The sequence below is a fragment of the Haliotis rufescens genome, unplaced genomic scaffold (assembly GCF_023055435.1).
Source record: "Haliotis rufescens isolate VD_foot unplaced genomic scaffold, xgHalRufe1.0.p SCAF_65, whole genome shotgun sequence".
Lineage (NCBI taxonomy): Eukaryota > Metazoa > Mollusca > Gastropoda > Lepetellida > Haliotidae > Haliotis > Haliotis rufescens.
The window spans coordinates 1,462,681-1,487,584 of record NW_025964356.1 but is presented as its reverse complement, the minus strand read 5'-3'; the positions used below and the strand labels follow the sequence as shown (position 1 = coordinate 1,487,584).

The 24,904-nt window shown below is 41.7% G+C and overlaps 1 protein-coding gene across 2 annotated transcripts in view; it reads right to left on the bottom strand.

Moving 5' to 3' along the window:
• The window catches only part of LOC124115527 (nucleolin-like), a 92,981-nt gene that overhangs the window by 38,518 nt on the left and 29,559 nt on the right, over window positions 1–24,904 (bottom strand). For both annotated transcript variants that reach the window (XM_046476551.2, XM_048387103.1), the window contains exons 3-4: window positions 13,690–13,999; window positions 3,768–3,842 (exon numbers count right to left, since the gene is read on the bottom strand). In XM_046476551.2, coding sequence (XP_046332507.2) covers window positions 3,768–3,842; window positions 13,690–13,999 — 385 coding nt within the window. The remainder of the gene's footprint in view (window positions 1–3,767; window positions 3,843–13,689; window positions 14,000–24,904) is intronic.

The following is a 24,904-nucleotide window of genomic DNA, read 5'->3' as shown; positions in this document are numbered from 1 at the left end:
AGGAGGATATGGCAGGCCATTACCCAGGCCTTCCATGCCCATTTGGTGGACTCCATGCGTCGCCGATGCACTGCTGTGATTCACGCACAGGGTGGTCATACCCGTTATTGACTTTGTGACTTTGTCGTTTGACCCCCTACTCCATTTTGATCTTCTGACGTCATGGTAACAGATGTTGTTCAGGTCCCGTTGACATTTTCTTATGGTCCGATCATTCAGCTGCTACAGCGTCTGCATCATTTTGTTCTTGCTGTGTTGTATTTCAATCCATAATATATTTTCTCTGTGCACAGTTTCTTTATGTGGCTAGTATATATTTGTATATTAGTGTATATTGATGACTGGGCTCAATCCAAGTGAATATCAGTTGTGACTGTTGATTTGTTTACCCTAACCACCACCACCAACCTCGCAATCAGCCTGTCACAAGTGTGGCAGGTTCATGATTTCTGGTGATCCCCATCACATGTTTTAGAAACGAAGAGAGCCTTCTTGTAAAGAAGACGATCACTGTACACTCTGTCTCCAACTCTCCAAGAAGGCATTCTCCAAACTTAACGATGCACACACCAAAGCCAAGAGAAAAGGTGCGGCCAAGAAGAAGGTGGCTCACATGTCACAGTCGGACAAGCTGACTCCTCCACTTAAACAACTGACCAATTGCCCACAGCTGTCCATTACGCTTGAGCAGCCGGCGTTCTTAATCGGAGCAGTTTTTTGCTCAGCAGAAGGCTGAGATGTCTACTCGATTCAAATCTCGTCTTTCAAGACTTGATCTCTTCTCACGTCCCGACCTCATCACAGATTCTGTCTGTTCGGCAAGAAGGAGACCTCGCCATGAATACATTTCACAAGTCACATGCCATACGTCAGCTCCGGGATATAGATTCCAGCAGGGGCTTCTACTCTCCAGTGTTGAAAATGATCATCTCAAGATTACATTTACGACCCCTACATGGATACGGTAACAGGGACTTCCCTCTAGACACACGAGTTCCCTTACCGACCACCTTCAACAATCATCTCACCGACATCATGTCATGACATGCATTCCTCTCACCCCACATCCACCGCAACATCACCTGTTCAAGGACACCTCTTGACTTTGGCTAGGGAGTCCATCTGGCAGACCTCCTGAAAGGGTCTAGGTATGGAATCGGAACTGACTCTCCACATTTACTGCAGAGAGATGAGGGCGATTTTACGCAATCCAGCACTGGAAAAATCTCCTCACCTTCTCAATTCTTAATGCCATGGACTACACCAGAGTTGTGGCCTATGTTGGGCGGGACCAAGTCCACCTCTCTGATGATGGAGACCTCACATTTATTCAACTTGGCCGACTCACTACCTTGCCGGATGGAAGCGAGACATATATACCCGGGAAATTGAACATCCTCGCAGACAGACTGTCAAGACACGGCAGAAATGGACCCCACCATCCAGACATTCTCCTGGATCATGTCGACATGGGACAGCCCGCACATAAATCTTTTTGTGACTTGTCTGAACCACCGACTTCCAGTCTATGTCAGTCCGGTTCTGGGTCCTAAGCCCTTACAGACAGACACACTGTCCATGGATGGGACCAATCTCTTTGCGTAGCCTTCCCTCCATGGTCGCTCCTTGACAGGGTGATACGGAAGTTAGTATCAACAGCCTCTTCCATCATTCTGATCACCCTGATCTGAGACCCTGGTTCCAAAGACTATTAGCTCTACTCATGACAATCCTCTTCCACTACCGTTACGCAAGGATATTCTACATTAACCCAAATCAGACCTCAAGCACGAGAACATTCCCAGGTTCCAATCTCACCGCCTGGAAGCTATCACGCAAAGAATGGAGGCCTCCAGATTTTCAAAATCTGCCTCTGCAGCAGTGGCTAGATCATGGAGACCGTCTTTCTCTCTCCTTTACGACAACAGATGACTAAGTTCATCCAGTGGCGTAGTCTTCAGTTATGTGCGCCATTTAGAAAATATTGTGGGCCATGTCAAATTGCTGTGATCTTGTGAGCAGTACTCTTAGTTCTCTAACTTACTATTTGTATCTTCCAAGACTGGAAAGGTCAACAATCCGAACACCAAGAAAAGAAAGCAAGATATGTTCAACACATTTATTGAACAATTAACATCAATTCAAAATGAATTTGTATAAAAAAGAAGCAAAAATAATACTAACACTGCACATTGCCTAACCAGTAAACAACCTTCATACAGGTCTACAATGACTGCTTTTTTTCAGATAAAGGCCTTTTAACTGCTTCAAAATTATTTTTCAAATTCTCTGCTTCGATTGACTAGGCTATTTGTGAACCTTTGATATTGCATGTCTTTTGAGTGAACTCGTCAAATTTACTATGCCATTCCCTGTAAACATGTCTTTGTTGTGGGTAGTGCACACCGTACATAGCATACATTTTGCTGGATGGGCATCGTCCTTGCATTGGAGGAGTACCGCCCATATATGTATGCATTGCCGCTCAATCCTTTTAATTAATTAATTTGAAGGGGGGATTAATTAATTTGAGGTTTGATTCTTTGCTTCTTCGTGAAAAACTAAAAGAATTCTTGACTGACATCAGCTTTTGACAGCAAGTGTGTCCGCCATAGCAACAAAAGTGTAAATTTGCAACATGCAACGTCATTGGTTCACTTAAAGAAATAGACCAATCACAATAAGCTTTACAAAGTGATTCGGTTTTCCTCATTAAACCGATTTGTAGGCATCGCCTGTCATTCATTAAGATGGGAAAGTTATGTGCCGAGTTCGGAGTATTCAAATCAATAACAGTTCGCTTCGGGGAAGGAAGGTAGCGCTAATTTTGTTACAATGAAAGCCTACGTAGTTTGGAGTTTTGCAACAGTGAGTAAAAACTCATAATATGATCTATTTTTAAGTTCACAAGTGCGCCTACACAACCCGCCTGTACATATAAAAATTTAGTGCGCCAATGGCGCAACTTACAGTGAACACTGCTTATGCCTTCATTTTTCTTGGAAGATGTCAGTATTTCTCATACATTCCCGAAATGGAACTTCTCAGTGGTCCCCACAGCCCTCCTGATACCAGGTTGGGAGCCTCTTGCTTCTGCTACATTACTTCAGAAATCCCAGAAGGCAGCGTTGCTCATATCCATGGCTACGGCTACTAGAGTTTCTGAACACCATGCCTTGAACAACTCCAGCCTTACTCATTCCCCAAACTGGACTTCCATTGCTTTACGTTCACTTCCAGAATTCATTGCCAAGAACCAGACAGACAGTTTCGGCCCATTGTGACACAGACACTGTACCATCCCTGCACTGGGACCCATGGTTGACCTTCCTGACAAACTTCTCTACCTTATCAGAGCCCTCAAATACTATCACTGCTACGGATCCCTATCGCTGACATGGAAAAAGGCGTTATCTCATGCAAGACACATTCCGACAAGAATACGATAGGCTCAGGATATTATTGGGCCAAAGACACTCCTCCCCTCCTGGGATAATGCTAGTTAGATCCTTAATCACAAGACTGGCGTCAGGGACCTCTATCTTCATGGAACGGGTAGTTTGCATGACATTCATAATAATAGCTGCGCGCATGCACGCACTCGCACGCGCACGCACACGCACACAAAAAAAACGGGGAAGAACAAGTTTAATGGGGTTTAACATTGAGGCCAAGATTATTGCACGTAAATAGTGATGTGCGTGCGTAAGCAAGTAAACTTTGCATATGAATCTGAAGACTATCTCATATTTTCTAAATACCCTTACCTGTAGACTCAGTTTTACTTTTCTTTACTGGCTTTTCTTTCTGTGGCTTTTTCCTTTTCCCATTCACTTCTTCATCTGCAAAAAACAAAACCAGTACCATAGCACTGTAGCTCACCTAGATATGAAGAAAATCAGCTTTATGAAAGTGAATGTCAGCAATGACATACAATGTTTCTGCATTAAAAATGCTGAGGACCAAATACTAACACTAACATCATAATGATTTGAAACAAATTATGTCATGAAAAGAGTGAGTGAGTATGGTTTTCTTACACTGCTTTATTAAGGAGGATGACACCTGAAATAGGCTTCTGTATAATTAGGGCTCCAAGCCGAAAGGCTGTAGAGCCCTATTGTAATCGTTCGATTTATTATTATTTATTATTTGGGCTCCAAGCCGAAAGGCTGTAGAGCCCTATTGTAATCGTTCGATTTATTATTTATTATTATTTATTATTCCGCCGATTTTTGTACCAGCGCTAGCAAAATAACCACTGGCCCGATTTTTTTCAAATTTTGTGTGTGTATGGAGACCTTTGAGTACTAGATTCCCCCCAAAACTCAAGGCCATAGGCCCAAAGGACAAGGGCAGATAACTGTAAAACAAGTATTTTTGGACGATATATTCTGCCCTGCTGCTCCACAACCGTTTGTTCGTTTACTTTCAAACCTTGTATGTATCTGCTGCTTCAGTTCCTTGACATTGTTTGTTCTTTGACTTTGGTCATTGGTCATATGGTTTGGCAGCCATATTGGATTCAAGGTTTTCACAGGGTTTTGGGGGTACCTGTCTTCAAATACTATCTCCTCTGAATCCACTGCATGAAATGCTTTCAATCTTTCTGAGAATTGTCTCCATACAGAACACAACAAATAGCCATAGCCGTTTTTGGATATCTTTTTTAGTAGCGGCCATATTGGATTTAAGGTTTTCACAGGGTTTTTTGGGTACCTGTCTTCAAATACTATCTCCTCTGAATCCACTGCATGAAATGCTTTCAATCTTTCTGAGAATTGTCTCCATACAGAACACAACAAATTGCCATAGCCGTTTTTGGATATCTTTCTTGGTGACGGCGCTACTGGATTTTGATTTTGATGATTTCTTTCACCAAATTTTTACTTTATACAAAGATCATATCTTGTAAGGTTCTCCACAGAAACCATTGAAAGTTCACATGAAGTTAGTCGGACATATGTACATGATATTTTGTTCTTTGTTGCATGCTAAAAGTAACACCGCTTGGTGGTAATATTGACAAAATACCGATAACATCGCTCAGAAAACCTAGGGTTATTTCCCTTCGACCGTCAAGTGTCTTTTGCAGTATGTATACTACCCTTGAAGATGAGGGTTAGAATTGGTCTTCAGCAACCCATGCTTGTCGCAAGAGGTGATTATCGGGATTCGAACATTGTCTTGGTGGTAAATGGGTTTAGAACACACTGGTGAACTCTGGCACACACCAATTTCGTAGCGGTGATGTCCTGCAAACGGTGACTATCTTTTGCATGAGTTGGTACAAGCAAACCATATGCGGATTCGAACATGGTCGAAGTCGAACATGGTCGAAGTCAAACATGGGTTAAGAACACACTGGGACATATGTGGTGATGTCTCACAAGCAGTTCATTACATTTGACGGCGTTGGTACAGGCAAACCCTTTGAGGATTCGAACTTGGTCGAAGTCAAACATGGGTTAAGAACACACTGGGACATATCTGGGGATGTCTGACAAGCGGTTCATTACATTTGACGGCGTTGGTACAGGCAAACCATTTGAGGATTCGAACATGGTCGAAGTCAATCATGGGTTAAGAACACACTGGGACACGTGGGGATGTCTGACAAGCGGGTCATTACATTTGACGGCGTTGGTACAGGCAAACCATATCAGGATTCGAACATGGACGAGGTCGAAAAAACAGGTTTAGCACTTTATCTCAGCCTGTTAAAGAGTCACCAAGCCGAAAAGCTGAAGAGTCCCAGTGCTATCGTTCGATTTAATATTATTATTATGCCGATTTTTGTACCAGTGCTAGCTTAATAACCAGTTTCGATTCCGTTCAAATTTTGTATGTGTATCCAGATACTTATGTACCAGATACCACACAAATTCCAAGGCCGTAGGCCCAAAGACAAAGGGCAGATAACTGAAAAATAAGCAATTTCTAAAGCTATATTTAGCCCTATTGCTCCGCAACCGCTTGTCCAATTACTTTCAAACTTTAGATGTGTCTGCTGCTTTGGGTGCTTGACATTTTATGTTCTCTGACTTTGGTCATTGGTCACGTGGTTTGGCAGCCATATTGGATTCAAGGTTTTCACATTGTCTTTTGGGTACCTGTTTTTAAATGCATAAATCTTCTGAATCCATTGCATGAAATGTTTTCAAACTTTCTGAGAATGGTCTCCTTACATAGCACATCAAACTCTGTTAGCCGATTTTTGACATCTTTTATAGCGGCGGACCTATTGGATTTTGATTTTGATCATTTTTTTCACCGAAACTTTACTTTGAAGATCATATCTTGTAAGGTTCTCCACAGAAACTATTGAAAGTTTTCATGAAGTTAGTGTGCCATATGCATCTTATTGTTTGTTCTTGGTTGCATGCTAAAAGTAACACCTTTGGTGGTAATATTTGATTAACATTTGGTACACCCCTGGAGCACGCCTATTTCATTGGGGCGATTTCCGGTGACTATTTCTTTACGGAATTGGTACAAGCAAACCTTAAATGGATTCGAACATGTCCGAGGTCGGAAATGGGTTAAGAACAGACTTGGATACTCCGGCACACGACAATTTCGTAGCGGCAATACCCTACAAGTGGTGCCTACATTTGAGGGATTTGGTACAAGGAAACCCTTTGAGGCTTCGAACATGGACGTTTGTGCACAGTATAGCTTGGAGCCCGCCATTGCTGCTTTGCAGCTATATTTATTAGGGCTCCCTGCCATCTTGGCAAGAGCCCTATTGTAATTGGTAAGTTTATTATTATTCTTTATTATTATTATTATTATTATTATTCCGCCGATTTTTGTTCCAATCCTACCTCCAAAACTACTGCTCAGAATCTCTTCAAAATTTCCACAAAGATAGCTTAGCTACTGAAGTTATGCCCACAAAAATCTCAAGACTCTAGACTCAAAGACTAAGGGCAGACAACTCAAAACAACTTTAAAAATCGCAATTTCAACAGCTAATATCTCCGCCACGAAAGCTCCAAAGACTTCCAAAATTCCTGAACAGATCCGGAATCAGATGCCAAACAAAATCTCTACACATCCAATGTAGCGAAATTGCTTCGTTTGGCCTCCAGATCGGATTAAGTGTTTTTGCACTGTTTTTTAGCAGATTTCTCAGTACTTGACTCCCAAAATCTGCTCAGCTCAAACTACCAGCTCAAAAGCTTCCAAACTCTCCACACTTTGGCTCCAAGTACCATACTAACAACTTCAAAGAAAATATACGTATGTGATATGTTGACCTGATAGCCCTTGTCCTTGCGATTCCAGAACACCAAGCGGTTTGATTGTAGCTCAGTGGACAACGGAGCTAAAGCATTTTGAATATGGCACTCTTTGGCCCAGGTCCATAAACTTGCCAAATAGCACAACTCTAAATACCCGTAGCTGAACTCTAAATACCCGTAACTCCGAAACTACTTGTCCGATTTCGACCAGATTTGGTATATGTATATTGAGTGGGGATGTCTGCTACCACGACCAATTGTAGCGACATAGGAAATAAGACGACGGGGAGAGAAATGATGCATAATTTATGTATAACAACATCTTTCAACATCTTTCTCCTAACCAGATCATTCAACAACTGGCAGACTAGGCAATCTTTGGTATTTACATGTGCAATTCGATATTGAAGTGCAGTCACAAATCACAAATCCTACATACATCAAACTCTTATTTCACATGTTCTGGAAATGTCATTTAGTGGGGGTGACATGGGTGCTTTACGAACGCTTCAAACATTTTTTTAAAGTAAAAGACACTGAAAGAAGCAGCCATAGAATGACAAATAAGTCCCGTTCACTGCACTTCAATCGACAGCAATACTCGTGCATACGATTCCGTTCTCTTGGCGCTATACGCTACACTATTGTCGGTATAGGTTTATTTATATAACAAACTACAGTCTGTAGTACGTGAGCTTTGTGTATAGTTTTCGGCTGTGGACTACAGAAATCAGTTATCAGGGTCAATGAGATACAGTGTTAAAACAGCTGATGGACAACGCAAGCAGAAACGGACTATAGAAATACATTTACGTTTGCGCTCGTACGTTCAACGGTTCTGTATAGAAACTTGGAGCAAATATCAACATCGCATGTTTTGTTATGTCAAAGCTCATATCTGCATCAATTGGCGCGAATTCACAATACACATAGTCAGTTAAGCAAAGAACTGCGCATACATGTTTATTGGCCTCACAGTGTGTTAGCGTACCTCAGTCCCATGCGGCTTGGTCGGTCGGTCGGGTGCATATTGGAACGTGACCCACGTGCACGGTAATAGCGAGGTCGTCCGAGAGCCGCGTGTGGGGTGCTTCAGTCAAAACATGACCTACATCTCGCCCGAAGTGTTACCTCCTTCATAAATGCTGTTCAGACTGTGGGATTTACGGCAGGTTTGTGATTGAAAGTTTGATCTCGCTGAACTCTCCGATTAATGTACTATCTTTTAAACGTACTTGTCATAATTTTCTTACTACAACAGACAGGTTCACTTCATGTTTCGACGATAGCGATTTCTATAGTCTGTTTCTGTATGGATTTTCTTCGCGCTATATGTTGTACTCTCTGCCAGCGGGAAGCACGCAGTTTTGCGCACATGCACGTATGGACGATAAATCCAGATGTGTGTAAAACACATAACAGAACCAGACACCTTGTATGACATGATGTATGGAGGGCATTATTGTTTTCAGATGGATCTATATCAACATCGTATTTTTTGTTCGTTAGTGGTCCACGTGGAAGCTCATATCTGCATTGGCGCGAATTCACAATACACACTGTCAATAGAGTTAAGGAAACACAGAATTGCGGAATGCATGTTTATTGACCGCACAGCGCGTTAGCTTGACCGAGGATGGGTCAGTCGAGTGCATATTGGAGCGTGAGCCACGGTAGCGTTTTGCGAGACGCGCTAATTAAGCTCCCGGTAGATTGTGTTAAACGCACAAACACTTATTCTTTCGGCCGGCACTGATACTAGGTAAAATAGAAGATAGGAGAGCAGTATAATACTCGGCTACAGATGTTGATACTGTTGTAGTGGCGGGTAATGAAGGCTCCAGTTGCCAACGGGACGAATAGAGTTACCACCCTTAATAATGCCAAACTGGACCTGTGCCAAAATGGACTGTTTTTCACAGTCAAAACGGACAAGTTACATGTCACATAGTTAATAAAGGCTATATTATAATGATACACAGTAATGCACATATCCTTCTTGATACCGGTAGTGACTTGTAAGTAAACAGGAAAAATGACCTGTTTTAGAAGGTCCACACTTCTGAAGCTTCATAGGGCGCCAATTATGAATGACCATGACCTTGTATCATTGGTATCAAAGTAACACCACGTGGTTTCTTAGAACGGATTTCCACACTATCAAATTACCTTTTTATAATGCGAACATGTTCATTATTGAAAATTCCATTTTGTTTCTGAGACATCCCTGATATAATGCCAACTTAAGGAAGTATTATTTACCAATATCATTATCGTTTAGAAACCAGTCCCTTTGTTTACTTACTTAAGTGTTATGATCTCTATTGCGTTTACAGCTAATTTTCTTTGAAACTTTGATAACAAAAGCTTGGAAGACTTGGGGTTTTCTTTGCTGATTGGTTGAATTGCTTCAATAAGGAGATGACAAGAGGTGACCGACATGTGTTGTTACTGTTAGATAATGTCCCAAGCCATCTCATCCCTTAGCACGTGTCAAATGTCAAGATCCATGTCCTGCCAATTACAATAACAAGTCACCAACACCCCTGCATGCTGGTATCTTCCATCCTGAACATACCCTGAGCCAAAATGGGAATTTTTTTCTTGGTCAAAACGGACCGGTGAAATATCCTATTGATAATCCAGATCATCTTATACTCGTACACAGTATAGCACATATCCTTCCGCATATCCGAATGCTTTTATGTAACAACAGGAGAAAATGCCTTAATGGTAATAAATTAGTTAAATTAAGAACTCAGTTTCAATGGTTTTTAGTACTCTGTATAACCAAAGTGCAATTTTACAAAAGTACATCTATGAATAGAACAGGATCCGCTGCTACAATTATAACCAGCGGGAGCCCGACATCGCTGCTTGCAGCTATATTTATTATTATTATTATTATTTATTATTCCGCCGTTTTTTGTTCCAGAGATAGCAGTTTAACCACTGGCTCGATTTTGTTCAAATTTTTTGTGTGTGTGCAAGTTGTTAGGTACCAGATACCACAAAAATTCCAAGGCCGTAGACCCTATGGCCAAGGGCAGATAACTGAAAAACAAGTATTTTTTGAAGATATATTTCGCCTTATTGCTCCGCCACCGCTCGTCCGATTACTTTCAAACTTTACACATGTCTGCTGCTTCGGGTGCTTAACATTTTCTGTTCTTTGATCTTGGTCATTGGTCACGTGCTTTGGCAGCCATATTGGATTCAAAGTTTTTACAGGGTTTTGGGGGTACCTGTCTTCAAATCCTATCTCCTCTGAATCTAATGCATGAAATGCATCCAAACTTTCTGAGTACTGTCTCCATACATATCACATCAAACTCTGTTAGCCGATTTTGGATATCTTTTTTAGTTGCTGCCATATTGGATTCAAGGTTTTCACAGGGTTTTTTGGGTACCTGTCTTCAAATACTATCTCCTCTGAATCCACTGCATGAAATGCTTTCAAACTTTCTGAGAATTGTCTCCATACAGAACACAACAAACTCTGTTAGCCGTTTATTGATATCTGTCTTAGTGACGGCTCTGTTTGATTTTGATTTTGATGATTTCTTTCACCGAATTTTTCCTTTATATAAAGATCACATCTTGTAAGGTTCTCCACAGAAACAATTGAAAGTTTACATGAAGTTAGTCGGGCACATGTATCTCATCTTTTGTTCTTGGCTGCATGCTAAAAGTAACACCGCTTGGTGGTAATATTGACAAAATACCGAATATATCGCTCAGAAAACCTAGGGTTATTTCCCTTTGACCGTCAAGTGTCTTTTGCAGTATGAATACTACCCTTGAAGATGAGGGTTAGAATTGGTCTTCAGCAACCCATGCTTGTCTCAAGAGGCGATTATCGGGATTCGAACATTGTCTGGGTGGTAAATGGGTTTAGTACACTCTGGTTAACTCTGGCACACACCAATTTCGTAGTGGTGATGTCCTGCAAACGGTGACTATCTTTTGACGGAGTTGGTACAAGCAAACCCTTTGAGGATTCGAACATGAGGATTCGAGGTCGGAAATGGGTTAAGAACACACTGGGACATATGTGGGGATGTCTGACAAGCGGTTCATTACATTTAACGGCGTTGGTACAGGCAAACCATTTGAGGATTCGAACATGGTCGAAGTCAAACATGGGTTAAGAACACACTGTGACACACGTGGTGATGTCTGACAAGCGGTTCATTACATTTGACGGCGTTGGTACAGGCAAACCATTTGAGGATTCGAACATGGTCGAAGTCAAACATGGGTTAAAAACACACTGGGACACATGTGGTGATGTCTCACAAGCGGTTCATTACATTAGACGGCGTTGGTACAGGCAAACCATTTAAGGATTCGAACATGGTCGAAGTCAAACATTGGTTAAGAACACACTTGGACACACGTGGTGATGTCTGACAAGCAGTTCATTACATTTGACGGCGTTGGTACAGGCAAACCATTTGAGGATTTGAACATGGTCGAAGTCAAACATGGGTTAAGAACACACTGGGACACACGTGGTGATGTCTGACAAGCGGTTCATTACATTTGACGGCGTTGTTACAGCCAAACCATTTGAGGATTCGAACATGGACGAGGTCGGAAACAGGTTTAGCACTTTATCTCAGCAATACGACATAAACAAGGACGAACTCATCCATTTGACTGGAGCTCAACTTCCAAAGAAGTTACAGTCTGGTTAAGAGTCACCAAGCCGAAAAGCTGAAGAGTCCCAGTGCTATCGTTTCGATTTAATATTATTATTATTCCGCCGAATTTTGTACCAGAGCTAGCATAATAACCACTGCCTCGATTCCATTCAAATTTTGTATGTGTATCCAGATACTTATGTACCAGATACCACACAAATTCCACGGCCATAGGCCTAAAGACCAAGGGCAGATAACTGAAAAATAAGCAATTTTAAAAGCTATATTTTGCCCTATTGCTCCGCAACCGCTTGTCCAATTACTTTCAAACTTTAGATGTGTCTGCTGCTTTGGGTGCTTGACATTTGATGTTCTTTGGCTTTGGTCATTGGTCACGTGGTTTGGCAGCCATATTGGATTCAAGGTTTTCACATTGTCTTTCGGGGACCTGTCTTTAAATGCATACTCCTCTGAATCCATTGCATGAAATGTTTTCACACTTTCTGAGAATGGTCTCCATACATAGCACATCAAACTCTGTTAGCCGATTTTGGATATCTTTTAAATCGACGGATCTATTGGATTTTGATTTTGATCATTTTTTTCACCGAAACTTTACTTTAAAGATCATATCTTGTAAGGTTCCCCACAGAAACTATTGAAAGTTTTCATGAAGTTAGTGTGCCATATGCATCTTATTGTTTTGTTCTTGGTTGCATGCTAAAAGTAACACCTTTGGTGGTAATATTTGATGAATATTTGGGACACCCCTGGAACACGCCAATTTCGTTGTGGCAATTTCCGGTGACTATTTTGTTACGGAATTGGTACAAGCAAACCTTAAATGGAGTGTGCTGGAGATTAGGTGCCTCACTCTGGCAGTGTGGGTTCTAATCCCAGACGGGACTCAACCCGAAAAAGTACGAGAATCTGTACTTTAATAAGAAAGTATCCCAAATATAACATTTGTTACATATGACCACTTTCTAAATGGCATTGTGTGTTCATACATGCCAAAGTTGAATTTTCTCAATCTTGCAATTTCATAAGTTGTTTACAGATCCAAATACACAATATGATAAAAAATTAAAAGCATGATCAAAACCCTTAGGTCAAATGGTGAAATTTTATAATATTGAGAAAAAAGAAACATTGAGCTCACATGGACTTTCTGGCCAGTTGAACTAAAAATTGAGAGACCAGAAATATGACATCACACGCAGATATGAGGACAAAAAGCCTTTCTACAGGAAGTTATCCTATTTCAGTATCAAGTCACAAACCAAGTTTTGTGATAAAAATATTAACACTTTAAGAGAAAATGTAACCAAACACAGGGAAAGTTTTCCATCTAGTGAGCTTGACCCTGGCCTCATGACAATTTCTTGTCATCATTCACATCAAATTTCCATTATCTTGGCTGTATGTTATCTGAAACTGCCATTTCATGAACATTCAATCTTATCATGGTGACCAACATCAGTGATCATCAAAACTGGTGCAATTGAAGGAGAAAGAAATATTTGCAACATTGTCCTTTGTCAACATATCCTGAGAAAATAATTATTGGTTTTATTTGTTAGCAAAATATGAATGTCTGCTCATCAATACAAATATATGTAAAACACAAGCATACCATGTTTCACAAATCAAGTTCGCATAAAGAAAAATGAAATATTTAATTATGAAAGTTGCAAGTAGCACATATATCCTTCAATATAAATATATATATATATATATATATATAAGTCGTATTGAGATCATTTGAGAATTGAGAATAGTTCGACAACACTTACCTTCACCTTCGTCTTCACTGCTATCATCACAACTGTCCTCATCACTATCAGATGCTTCAGCTGTCTTGTTTGTGCTAGTAATGCTCTCTTCATCACTGTCCTCGTTCTCATCTTCATCTTCATCCTCATTTTTCTGTTCCTTGGTTATGACAGGTGGAATGGTGTTCTCACCTTCACTGTCAGTGTCATCCTCCATGCTTTCATCTTCACTGTCATCTTCATCCTTTACTATCTCTTTCACTTTCACTTTTTTAGATGGTTGAACCCTGGATTTTTGGTTCTTTTTAACCATCATTGGTTTTGGTTTCTCCTGTGGTGAGAAAAAATATTAATGATAAGGCACTGTTTATCAAAAGGTTATTGAAAGTGAGATAGATCAGATGATATCCCGATCAATCAAGCCAGTGTCAAGTGTGGCTGTTAATTGGTTGTGTAACAGACCTAGAGTCTGCAGCAAAAGTCAGAAAAAATTCCAAACAAGAATGACTATTTTTCCACTTTATAGAAGAAATTACTTTAACCCTGCATAATTGTTTGCACACTTCTTAACACTGCCTGCTGGATTTAGTTTAGCATCACATGCAGTAGAGACTTCAAATTCATGTATATATTGTTCATCAGCATGCAATGCGAGGGTAAAGTACAAACCATTTCAGTTAATTTAATATGCAAAGTCAATTTTTGAGGTCATGACAATTGCTGAAATGAGAATATAAGGTGATTCTAACATGTAAGAAATTGCAGGATACAATAAATGACAAATATACACTAATCTTTATTTCAAGTGATCTTGGTGAATATTGGAAATTTTATTCTAAATTGTGTATTTATATATACCTATCCTGTCTTACAATATGCATTTCTTCTTTCCTTTCGTTCCTTTGTGGAAACGTTCTTGAACAAAGTTTCCAGCTTCTTAAAGACAATTCACCCCAACACATGCCAGTATCACAATGGTTACAGGCCATGTACGTGATTCCGTGCACATGAACCTTATACGACTTGATCACATGTCTGTCTCTACCAACTCATTCTCTTTCGTCAGAGCTATCAGGCCAGAGGAACCGAGATGCAGGGATGGATGGGTGGGCATATAGCGTGTGAGAAGGATAAGTATATAAATATAGAAATTATAATAAACTCAAATTTGTTAACTTATCCTGTCTCACAATATGCATTTATTCAACGGTTGGACAGTGGGCACAGATACCCTAGACTGAATGTCTACAACTGAGACAAAACGAGGAAGCAGGTTCTAAACAATGAAATATATAAAAACATAACTGCCTAGTGTCATACAAAAACAACAAGAACTTGTGAGCGGGAAAACACTCCCACAACAGGTGAAACGATCCTGATATACGAATCCGCAAATGAGACGGAACATGAGCTCGAGTAGGTAATACATGCCAAACGTGTTTTCATGTGTGTTATTGTTCAATGAAAGATCGATACAGCATACGACTAGTAATCAGTCAGGAAGGGGGAGTGCCAAGCGTTTCTACAAGACATGTACACTACTATCTCCAAATGACCATAGCATGCACAAGCTTGGCATCTCATTTAACCCTAGTGAATGAAGCGAGCCAGGAAGAGAATATCCAGAAGAGGATCTTTGAACCAAAACACAACATCACAGATACACAAGGTAGAGCTGAGCGGACTAGAGTTTCAGGACACAGTATGCATGGCCGCGCCCGACGGTGACTTCAATGGTCTCTACAGATCTAAAGATGAGCGAATCCACCCATCAAACGGGAAACTCGATCTGGGAATACCTAAACAAACAAGAAGCAAAAAACACAGAGTTCAAGTTTAAAGATTTATTCCATTTATACACAAGTGAGCAAGAGAACAGGAACAAGATCAAGTGTACGGCATTATCTGCGTTGAGTAGGCCAAGACATCTGTTGAGCCAGGATCAATAGTTTAAACTTACGGGGACCCTGGACATCAGAGACCAAAACGTCACATAACTGGTAATAGCCACTGGTGGCACTACGATCGAGCCCAGTAATTCCAGCCTAGTTCGGCAAGGGTGGAAACTGGACTTTTAAAGTCAGTTAACTCTCTTGCCTCAGGAGGATGGAAGATACAGTGCTCTCTCACCGGACCCAACCAGTTCCACTCTCAGACAAAGAAGATGCAGATATTCAGCGATCTGTTGAGGCCAATCATCGCGAGCGCGACTATAAGTCTCAAAGGCCATCCGCTTATGATCTTATAAGGCATGTGGTGGAAGATCTATGAGCTGCAGTAATAGACGCTTAGAATAGCCTTCAGCGAGAAGGGACCTCTGCAGATGCACCAATCGCATAGATGGAGCGTTACAAGGGACTGATGCAGCAACCGGACATGAGGTAGCAGGTCATCATGGAGTGGAAGACGGTGGAACCGTTCAATTGAGCGAGTGAGTGAGGATATGTTTTTTGCACCGCTTTTAGCAATATTTCAGCAATATAACGGCGGGGGACACCAGAAATGGGTTTCACACTTTAACCACTAGGCTACTCAACCGCCCCTTATTGAGTTTGGCACGCTGGGCAATAGGGTGGCACCAAAGTCAGAGCCAAGTGATTGATGGCCTCCACCTTTTGAAAAACCAGAGTAAGAACACCTGTTGGAGGAAAGGCATAGGCATTGAGTCCCTCCCATGGGATTGCCAAGGCATCATGATCCAAAGCCTGTGGGTTGGGGATGGGAGACACAACTTAGGATAGCTGAGTGGTGAATAGATCGACTCTGGGGGCAAATATAAGTGAAAAATCCACTTGAAGAGCGCCAGGTCAAGAAGGCACCATTCTGTTGTCGAAAGCTTGTCCGGTCAGGTCTGGTCGGGACAGGAGACCCCTGGGATGTGACGAGATCTTGAAGATACGAACGGCCTCAAAGAGACCCTGACGCAGACGTTCAATTTGATGAGCCACCATTGAAGAAGTGGACGGAGGTGGAGCGGGGAGATCAGTGGTCGACAGTCATCGATCTGAGTGAACGGCGTGAGAAAGCATTGAAAAAGTGGAAGTTGCCCTTGCAAGATGAGAGGTTGTTCTGATGTCAACAGACTGAGAAGCTGGCTGGGAGTCAATTCGGACTTGCTGACATTGACCAACTGACTTTGTGAAAGCGAGCTGTTGAAGGACGGTGACATCAGTGTTTTCCTGAATGCAATCGTAGATATAGAAGTTGAAAACAATGCCATGAAGATGAAGGGAGCACTTTCCATTGTAAGGACGGCCTTGTAACACAAATCGAAAGAAATGGCCAAGCTCCTGATGGATACGCATCCTGTAAGACAAGAAAATCGCTGACATATGAGCGTACAGAGTAACGCAACAGAAGTCATGCGGAAATGAGGCGGTTCTTCTAGCTACAGATTTTTGAAAGACCATATGTTGAACATCAAGGTTTAATTTGTCTTTTTCAGCATGTAAAAGAATAAAATATGTGAGTCTCGTACTGAGACAATTGATGATGGCATTATTTCAGAATATTGTACCTTTTGTCATTGTCAGGATCGGCAGCTAGCTGGCTGGCAGGATACTTTCACTGTAGAGGATGGATCGTAGTGGTGATCAAAGGAAACTGATAACCGTTTATTATCACTAAGGGGTCAAGTGTGTATGATTGGAAGAAGAGGTGGAAGGAACCAGTTGTCCCGAAATAGATTAAAGTCACTTAGCTGATGAATCTCTCAGGAGTCCTTGATGAGGACTATTCCTGTTGCCCATTATATCCATGAAAAGGTGTAAAACGGAAACTAGTTAAATCCCTGAGATCCTGATGAGCGGGCACAAATTGGGGATAACAATGAACATTGTGCACTTCTTGTGCAACCTCATGGATTTATTATTTGCAAAGGCTTCAAGAGGAACAGTGGAGCTGACAAAAGCAGAGCCTTAAATTGATCATCCCAAAGGCAGTGTTTGCAAGACACCAAGGCGATGGAGAGCCATGCCGAGCCGGCATCATGTGATAGAAGATCGATGATGGCTGTTATCTTGTCTTGAAAAAAACAGTACACGCAGAGCATCTGAAAGTCGCCATTCAGTCATGGGAAACACTTCCAACAAAGGTTCCTATTGTCCACAACTGACCACACTTGTGACAAGTATAATTTCACTATCTACTTCGATGATGGCAGTTCTATAGTCTTAACCTGACTAATGTAACTTAGTTAAATATTCTACAGTGTAGTAAGACATTGCACAGAGTAAGCCTGTTGCAGGTAGGCCTTGTATCGGGCCCATTGTTTCAAATTTGTAAGGGTCCTTATAACCTGCAGTAAATTTACTATTCAAGTTATGGTTACAATAAACTGCAGTTTATTAAATAATGTATCGGACCTTCTAAAGTGTAGGGGGGCAGCCTGGCATTTTATTTATTTATAAAACACTTTGTATAACTAATATTGGATAGTCAACAGTGAAAAGGACTTGTGGTGTGATGACAGCCAAACTACAGGATTTATGGCAATGATTTAACCCTTGATTTGACTGCTGAAGTTATCAAGGGATTTGGAAACACGTCTGTACTTTGTCGTGACCAACAGTGCATCTACCACTTCCGGTATGAGGTGGCAGCTTGTCATTGGGGGTCCTGCTATGGAACAACATCTTTATTTCTTCAAGAAGGGTCAATCACAGCTTTCACTGCTGTCAAAGGTGAGCAGTGAATGCATTAAGGAGTAATGCAGGATAAGTTAAAATATTTATGTTATGTCATATCAATATATGTTATATCTCTACTGCCGCTGTTGTCAGACACTAATTCGAAAAACTCGAGCGTGAAATCTATGCATTACGATTAAGGATTTAGGCTTCAAATATTAATGTTAAAGGGGCATTAACGGTAGGAACTACCGCACTCTCAGTGGGCGGAACTTATACGAATGATCTAACAGGTCAATATGACATGCTAACTCACACATTTCATTGGTTAATGCGTCAACGGGTGACGTCATGTAAACAGCAACCAACATGGGCAGTTTTGACATCAAGGACTAAGTTTTATTGGTAATAAAAAAACATCAAACGATTACAAAACTTTTAAACAGACGCGTAGGTCTTTGGTTTCAAAACCTATCTACCATGTCGTCTTCACATCTTCACAAAACGATACTGTGGAATGTCCACGATTTATGTCTTTATTCCAGTCCAACACACAAATTATAGGGCTGAAACGATATCCTGGGACACCGATGCATCGTGATTCACTCCATACGATACGGTGTGCGATTTGTGAGGTGCTGTATCTCGATTTTTCACGATACGTTTTTTCAAAGACGTATGTCTTACTTTTGTAAATAAACCTTTATCACAGATGCGTTTTAAATGTGTTTTAACTCTTTCAACACCGCAGGCCGGTAAACAGGCCAAGAAGCATTAGTCACGTCAAAATAGTAAATATTTTTATGGACCTACCTGTCATACCATTCATTTATTAAATCTATCACATCTCACAATGTCTGAAATACGTATTCTATTTCAATTTATCAATCATTTTTTTATCGATAGATGAAAAAGTTATTAACTATTTCCCGCAATGTTATTGAAAATATAATTCTCGGACACACACTCTCGACAACGGGTGCACATCGAACATGTCAAAGAGCAAAACAAAGACGTTTCAAGCAAATCTTTAAATATATATATACAAAGTGATAAATAAAATCAAAAAAAATATATATAAAAGTGGTCAAACTTACAGCGAAGTTATTATTTCCATCTTTTCGTGCGATCGCGTGTAATGTTAGTCGAATGACATCTTGGCTTTCGTCGCATCGAATTCTCGGCTCAGACACGATGTTCAATGCCAAAATATATGCATGAAAAATCTTTGTCACAGCTTGTAACCTAGCATGAAACATCCACGAAGCTCCATATTTTTAATATAGATCGCGATTTCCTGCTTAAAACGTTCAGAATAACACGATTTAACCAAAATATTTCGTAAAAATCTGAAATTCATCGTACACGAGGATTTGTAATTTGATTGCCTGTCTCAGGTCACGTGCTCGAATTTGACCAATCATGAACCTTGTAGCAGATTTCGGCAAGAAAGCGTCATTAGAAACCATTTTATCCAATAAAATCTTATGTTATAGCTACGAAAAAGACAAAGGCAATGTCACGAGCGTGTAGGTGAAAAAACAAGCTTTCTAGCGATGTGTTTTATGTCAGTCTTCGACAAACGTGTTATTCATACGAAGCTTTCGAAAATGGAGGTATTTCTCCATGTTACTGAGCGAACAGCCGCTGTTATCTGGAAATGAGTGAAAACAGATTCTATTCATAATTCTTTTTAAAATAATTTTCCAATTACGTATACAATGAAAATAAAAAAGAAATAAGTAGATCTTTTGAAATGTTTGGTTTTTTTCGTTGTGTTCGTCTTGCCTTCATCTTGAATCTGGATGACAACGATCGTGAAAACCCTTGTAATGGTCAAACAAATGACAAATTACAAGAAACAATAACTAAACAAGAGTTTGCCACTAACGTGGCTATATCCCCCGCCCCTGTTGCAGAATTTATGACATAATTAAATCTCAACAAACCCTAACCTTTTTTAACCGAGGTGGAACTTGTCATGGAAATTGTAAAAAAAAAAAGAGTTTGGAACCTAAGTCCACTTGTTGCCATGGAAACGTAAAAAATAAAAATTTCTAAAAATTTCTCAATAGCAAAAGGCATCAGTTCAGCATGTACCTAACAGACCTGCAAAGTTTGATGAAAAAATATTGAACGGTTTATGAGTTATGCTCCGGAAATGAAACGTGACGGACGTACGGACGGACCCCGTTTCTATATCCCCGGCCAACTTCGTTGGGCGGGGGATAACAAGCGCATTGTCAACAAAGTCATCTATATCCCCCGCCCATTTTAACACATTATGGTCCCAAACCAGGTAACTGACCCAACATTTCTCTTAGCCCATGTCAAAATAGCTGCAATGGAAATTCTAAAATAAACATTTCTAAAACTCCTGAATATCAAATGGCAGTTCAGTATGTGCTTTATAAATAGACATGCAATGTTTGACAAGGAAATATTAAACATTTTATTTGTTATACTCCATAAGATAACACACCCTATATGAAAACTTAAATTCAACTTGTTGCCATGGAAACATAAAAAATAAAAATTTCTAAAATTCCTAAGTAGCAAAAGGCAACAGTTCAGTATGTGCCTGGTAGACATGCAAAGTGTTGTAAGAAAGTATGTAACGGTTTTTGAGTTACGCTCCGGAAATGAACACCACCCTTATAGAACCTAAGTCCAACTTGTTGCCATTGAAATGTAAAAAATTTAAATTTCTAAAATCCCTAATTAGCAAAAAGCACAAGTTCACCACTTGAGTGATATGAATGCAAAGTTTGATGAAGAAATATTTAACGGTTTTCGAGTTCTGCTCCGGGGCGATTCAGATAGACGGATGGACATACCAATAGCTGTATCCCCCCCCCACATTATATGCCGGGGGATAATAAGTTCAAAACACTTGGTGCTAGAATTTAGTCTATAAATTAATTTATGATGTAGATCTAGTTACCTTGCTTCAGAAACAAATTTTTAATAAACTGATGAAGACGTTATTTTCATCATAGTAAAATCCTAGATATTTTTTATATTTGTATACTCATCCTGCATTACTCCTTAATGCTTGTTCTTGACAGAGAAAAGATCTGTGTGATGGTCTTTGCTTGAAGAAGTTGTTCCAACTAGCTGAGAGGCAAACCCTGTCACGCAGCTCCCACGTGACCAAAGGAAGTGACGTAACGGATCCTCCAGGGCTTACGCCAGGGGAGGTCAAGACTTGGAGGCGAGGTCAGTGCGTGTAGTAGAGGACCCTGTTGGGCACTACTAATGGACCAAGTTGTGCGTGCCTAGCACATCCTCCAATACGACATCTTGCATATGGTGACTGGCGACGAATGTGTTTGATCGCCAGGACACCTCTCCATGATGGCAAGTAGAGCTCAGTTGCTGTGTAGCGCCACAGTCCAAGACGCACGGCACTGTGTGTTCCATGCTCAAAGCAGACGCGCGTGACGTCCAAGACATGTAGCTCACTGACATGGGCTGCTGTGGCGAGCGCCAGTAGGAAGACCATTTTCTCACCAGATTGTAGGATGAGTGGCTCGAAGGACATGTCTCTCAGCGAGGCGTGAATGACATTCAAGCCCCAAGCTGGTGTACAAGATTTTGCCTTTTGGTCTTCCAGCCTGAATGAGCGGAGCTTGTAGTTCCAAAATTTACGTCATGCGCCGATCTTCCCGGAACTGCCAGGACGGAGTTGAGCGCCACAAGGTAGGTCATGATGGTACTGTCCTTGAGCTTACACTTGTGACCCAGATGGAGCATGAACTCAGCCAGGAATTGAGGCAGGTGTGGGGTCTAGGTGCTTGCCCTTGCAAAAGCTCTCGAAGGATTGCCACTTGTCATCATAGAGGCTCCTGGTGGTTGGGCGACGTGCCATCGTGATGGCCCTAGCCGCTCTTGCCGAGTAGCCTCTTGCCGAGTAGCCTTTGGCATTGTGCTCTCTGTAAATGGACCAGAAGTGAAGACATAACCCGTCTGGTCCTGGGTGTGGCTGTCTGCTGTGAGGGTGGATCAGCAGATTTGGCCAATCTGGGTGTGCCAGTGGGTTGAAGTCGGACAAACCAAGCCCTCACTGGCTACCAGGGCACGACCAAAGTCAGATCAAGGTTCCGTGTCGATCTGATCTTCTGGACGACTTTGGGAAGGAGTACAGGTGGCGGAAAAGTGTACGCTTTTAGTCCTTCCCAGGGGACACTGAAAGTGTCGACTGCCCAAGCCAGTGGATCCGGCACCGGAGATATGTAGGTCATGGATCTGGTAGTTCTGGCTGGTGGCGAATAGGTCTATGTTGGGGAGACCATGGTCTCGACAAACAAGAGTGAAGGCATCTGGGTGAAGTTTCCCCTCTGTGGGAGCCACTTTGCCTGGCGGAGAGATGGCATCCGCTAGGATGTTTTGGCAGCCCGGGATGTGGTGGACCTGGAACTGAATCCCCAGATGATCCACCAGGTGAAACAATCGGAACGTCTGTTGAAAGAGCGAAGTCGAGTGACTCGTTCCTTGGTTCCAAAGGCACCATACGACACTGATCTTGTCCGTCGAGATGGAGAGGTGGGCGTGTCTGAGGCCCTGCTTCCAGTGAGCGATGGTCAAGATAAGCGCTTCCAGTTCGAGGTTGTTGATGTGCCATAGGCGCTGATCGGCGGACCACAGACCCGAGGCAACCTGTCCCTCCAGGTGTGTGCCACATCACTGCAGGGGCGCGTCTACGAATAGGCGCAGAGAGGTCGTAAGCCCTGTCAAGGAGACGCCGCCTAAGACATTCGATTCCACCGTCCACTACCGGGGATGCTGCTTGAGATGATCCGGGAGGACGATGGAACATCTGAACTGGGCGCAGTTGGAGCCTTCCTCTGTAGGTCAAGTCCTGCACCTGCACTGAGGTTAGGAGGCCCAGGAGGACTTGCCATTGGCACAGAGTGCATGTTAGGTGGAGAGCTGCGATCCCACCCGTCTCTGGGTACAGAGAAGAGATAAAGGTCCGTCTGGAAGAGGCCCCCAATGAACTGAAGGCGATTTGAGGGTGTCAACTCTGACTTCCTGAGGTTGATCTTCCACCCCAATAGGTGCAGGAGCCAGGAGGTGAAGTCCCTGTGGCGAAGTAGAGTGACGGTGTCCCAATGATTCAGGAGACAGTCGTCTATGTATGCCTCGAACTGAATGTCCCGGAGATGGTGGTAAGCTGTGTGAGTAGCCACGGTGCCGAAGAAAATCCAAATGGGGGAACGGCCCATTGGTAATGGACCTGGTCATCTGGATGTATAGGGACATGTCGATAGGCGTCCTCGATATCTAGGCTGATGAAAACATCCTGTGCCTGGAGCACAGCAGCCTGAGGTCATCCTGAATAAGGTGGACGCGCCAGGCAGCGTTTGTTGAGTAGGGTGGTAGGTGGGCAACAACGTGAGCTGCGGGTCGACTATAAGCGCCAGCTAGTTCCCATGTCGAATGATGTTTGTGACATATGGGTCCCCCAGGATCTCACAATTCTGCCAGCAACGACCCAGTGGACTAGTTCAAGCTCCACACACGGCCAATCCCCTGTGAACCCTGTGGTCTAATACAAATGTAACTAATGTCAATTTCGTATTTATGTATCCGTGCTGTTACATTAACCGAAACTGTTGTTGTGCTGCTGTTCTGCCGTAAAAATATACAAAACAATACACTTGGACCACAAATGCATTGAATGTGTCACATGTACACATGACCATGTGCTTTGCTATTTATAGCGCAACCGTAAATAAGCTCCATCCTTTGTGATTGATGCAGACGCCAAACACGATCGATTCGATTTTTTATGATAAAACCACAAATCTTTTTGACTTATATCAGTTAGGGTGGCCTCTTCCCCGTGCGGCAATTCAATTCCCATAACTCTGTGTAGAAATTCAGTTTGGCCTGTTTTTACATTTTTTCCCCCTTTTTCGTATCAAAAGAGTATTAATTTGCATGAAGAAAGACACAAATAGTAACATACATTCATAATGTTTGTATTAGTGTACTTTTGTAAAAAAAAAATAACAGTAATCTTGACTTAGAAAGGGAAAATGTTAAAAAAAATGATGCAAAACAGTAGGGTAATTTCAATTGGCAACTGCAAACTTCATGTATTGAATTTTGTAATAAAACTTATATCATTAGAATCACAAATGCACAAGGAATACTATAACGCACCGTAACGCAATGTTTTTCCCCAACTTCCATGCGTAACGCGGTGGCGAAAAAATATCAAAAGCAGGAGAAATGTGTTGGAATTGGTGGGCAAGCCGTTCGCGTGCGTTCAAGGGAGATAACCGAGTGCGGCTTATTTACCATCAGCTGCCAAGAAGAAGAAGCGCCAATAAAATATACACCTATAAGTACATCGTCATTATTAAGCGTAATACAATGTTGCCTTCAACCAAAAAGACATTGGAGAGAGAATAAGGAAATTCTCAAGAGCTTTGACTGTCTTAGGTATCCAAGAAAAGACTTTTCGTCACATTTTGAGAGCTCCTTAACCGGATGTGCAGACCACTTGAGAGTTCTTCGACCGGATCAGCTGACTACATGTGCCTAATGTCAGGTCTCATCGTATTGTCAACGCAAGTTACACCATGTGAATTAATTAT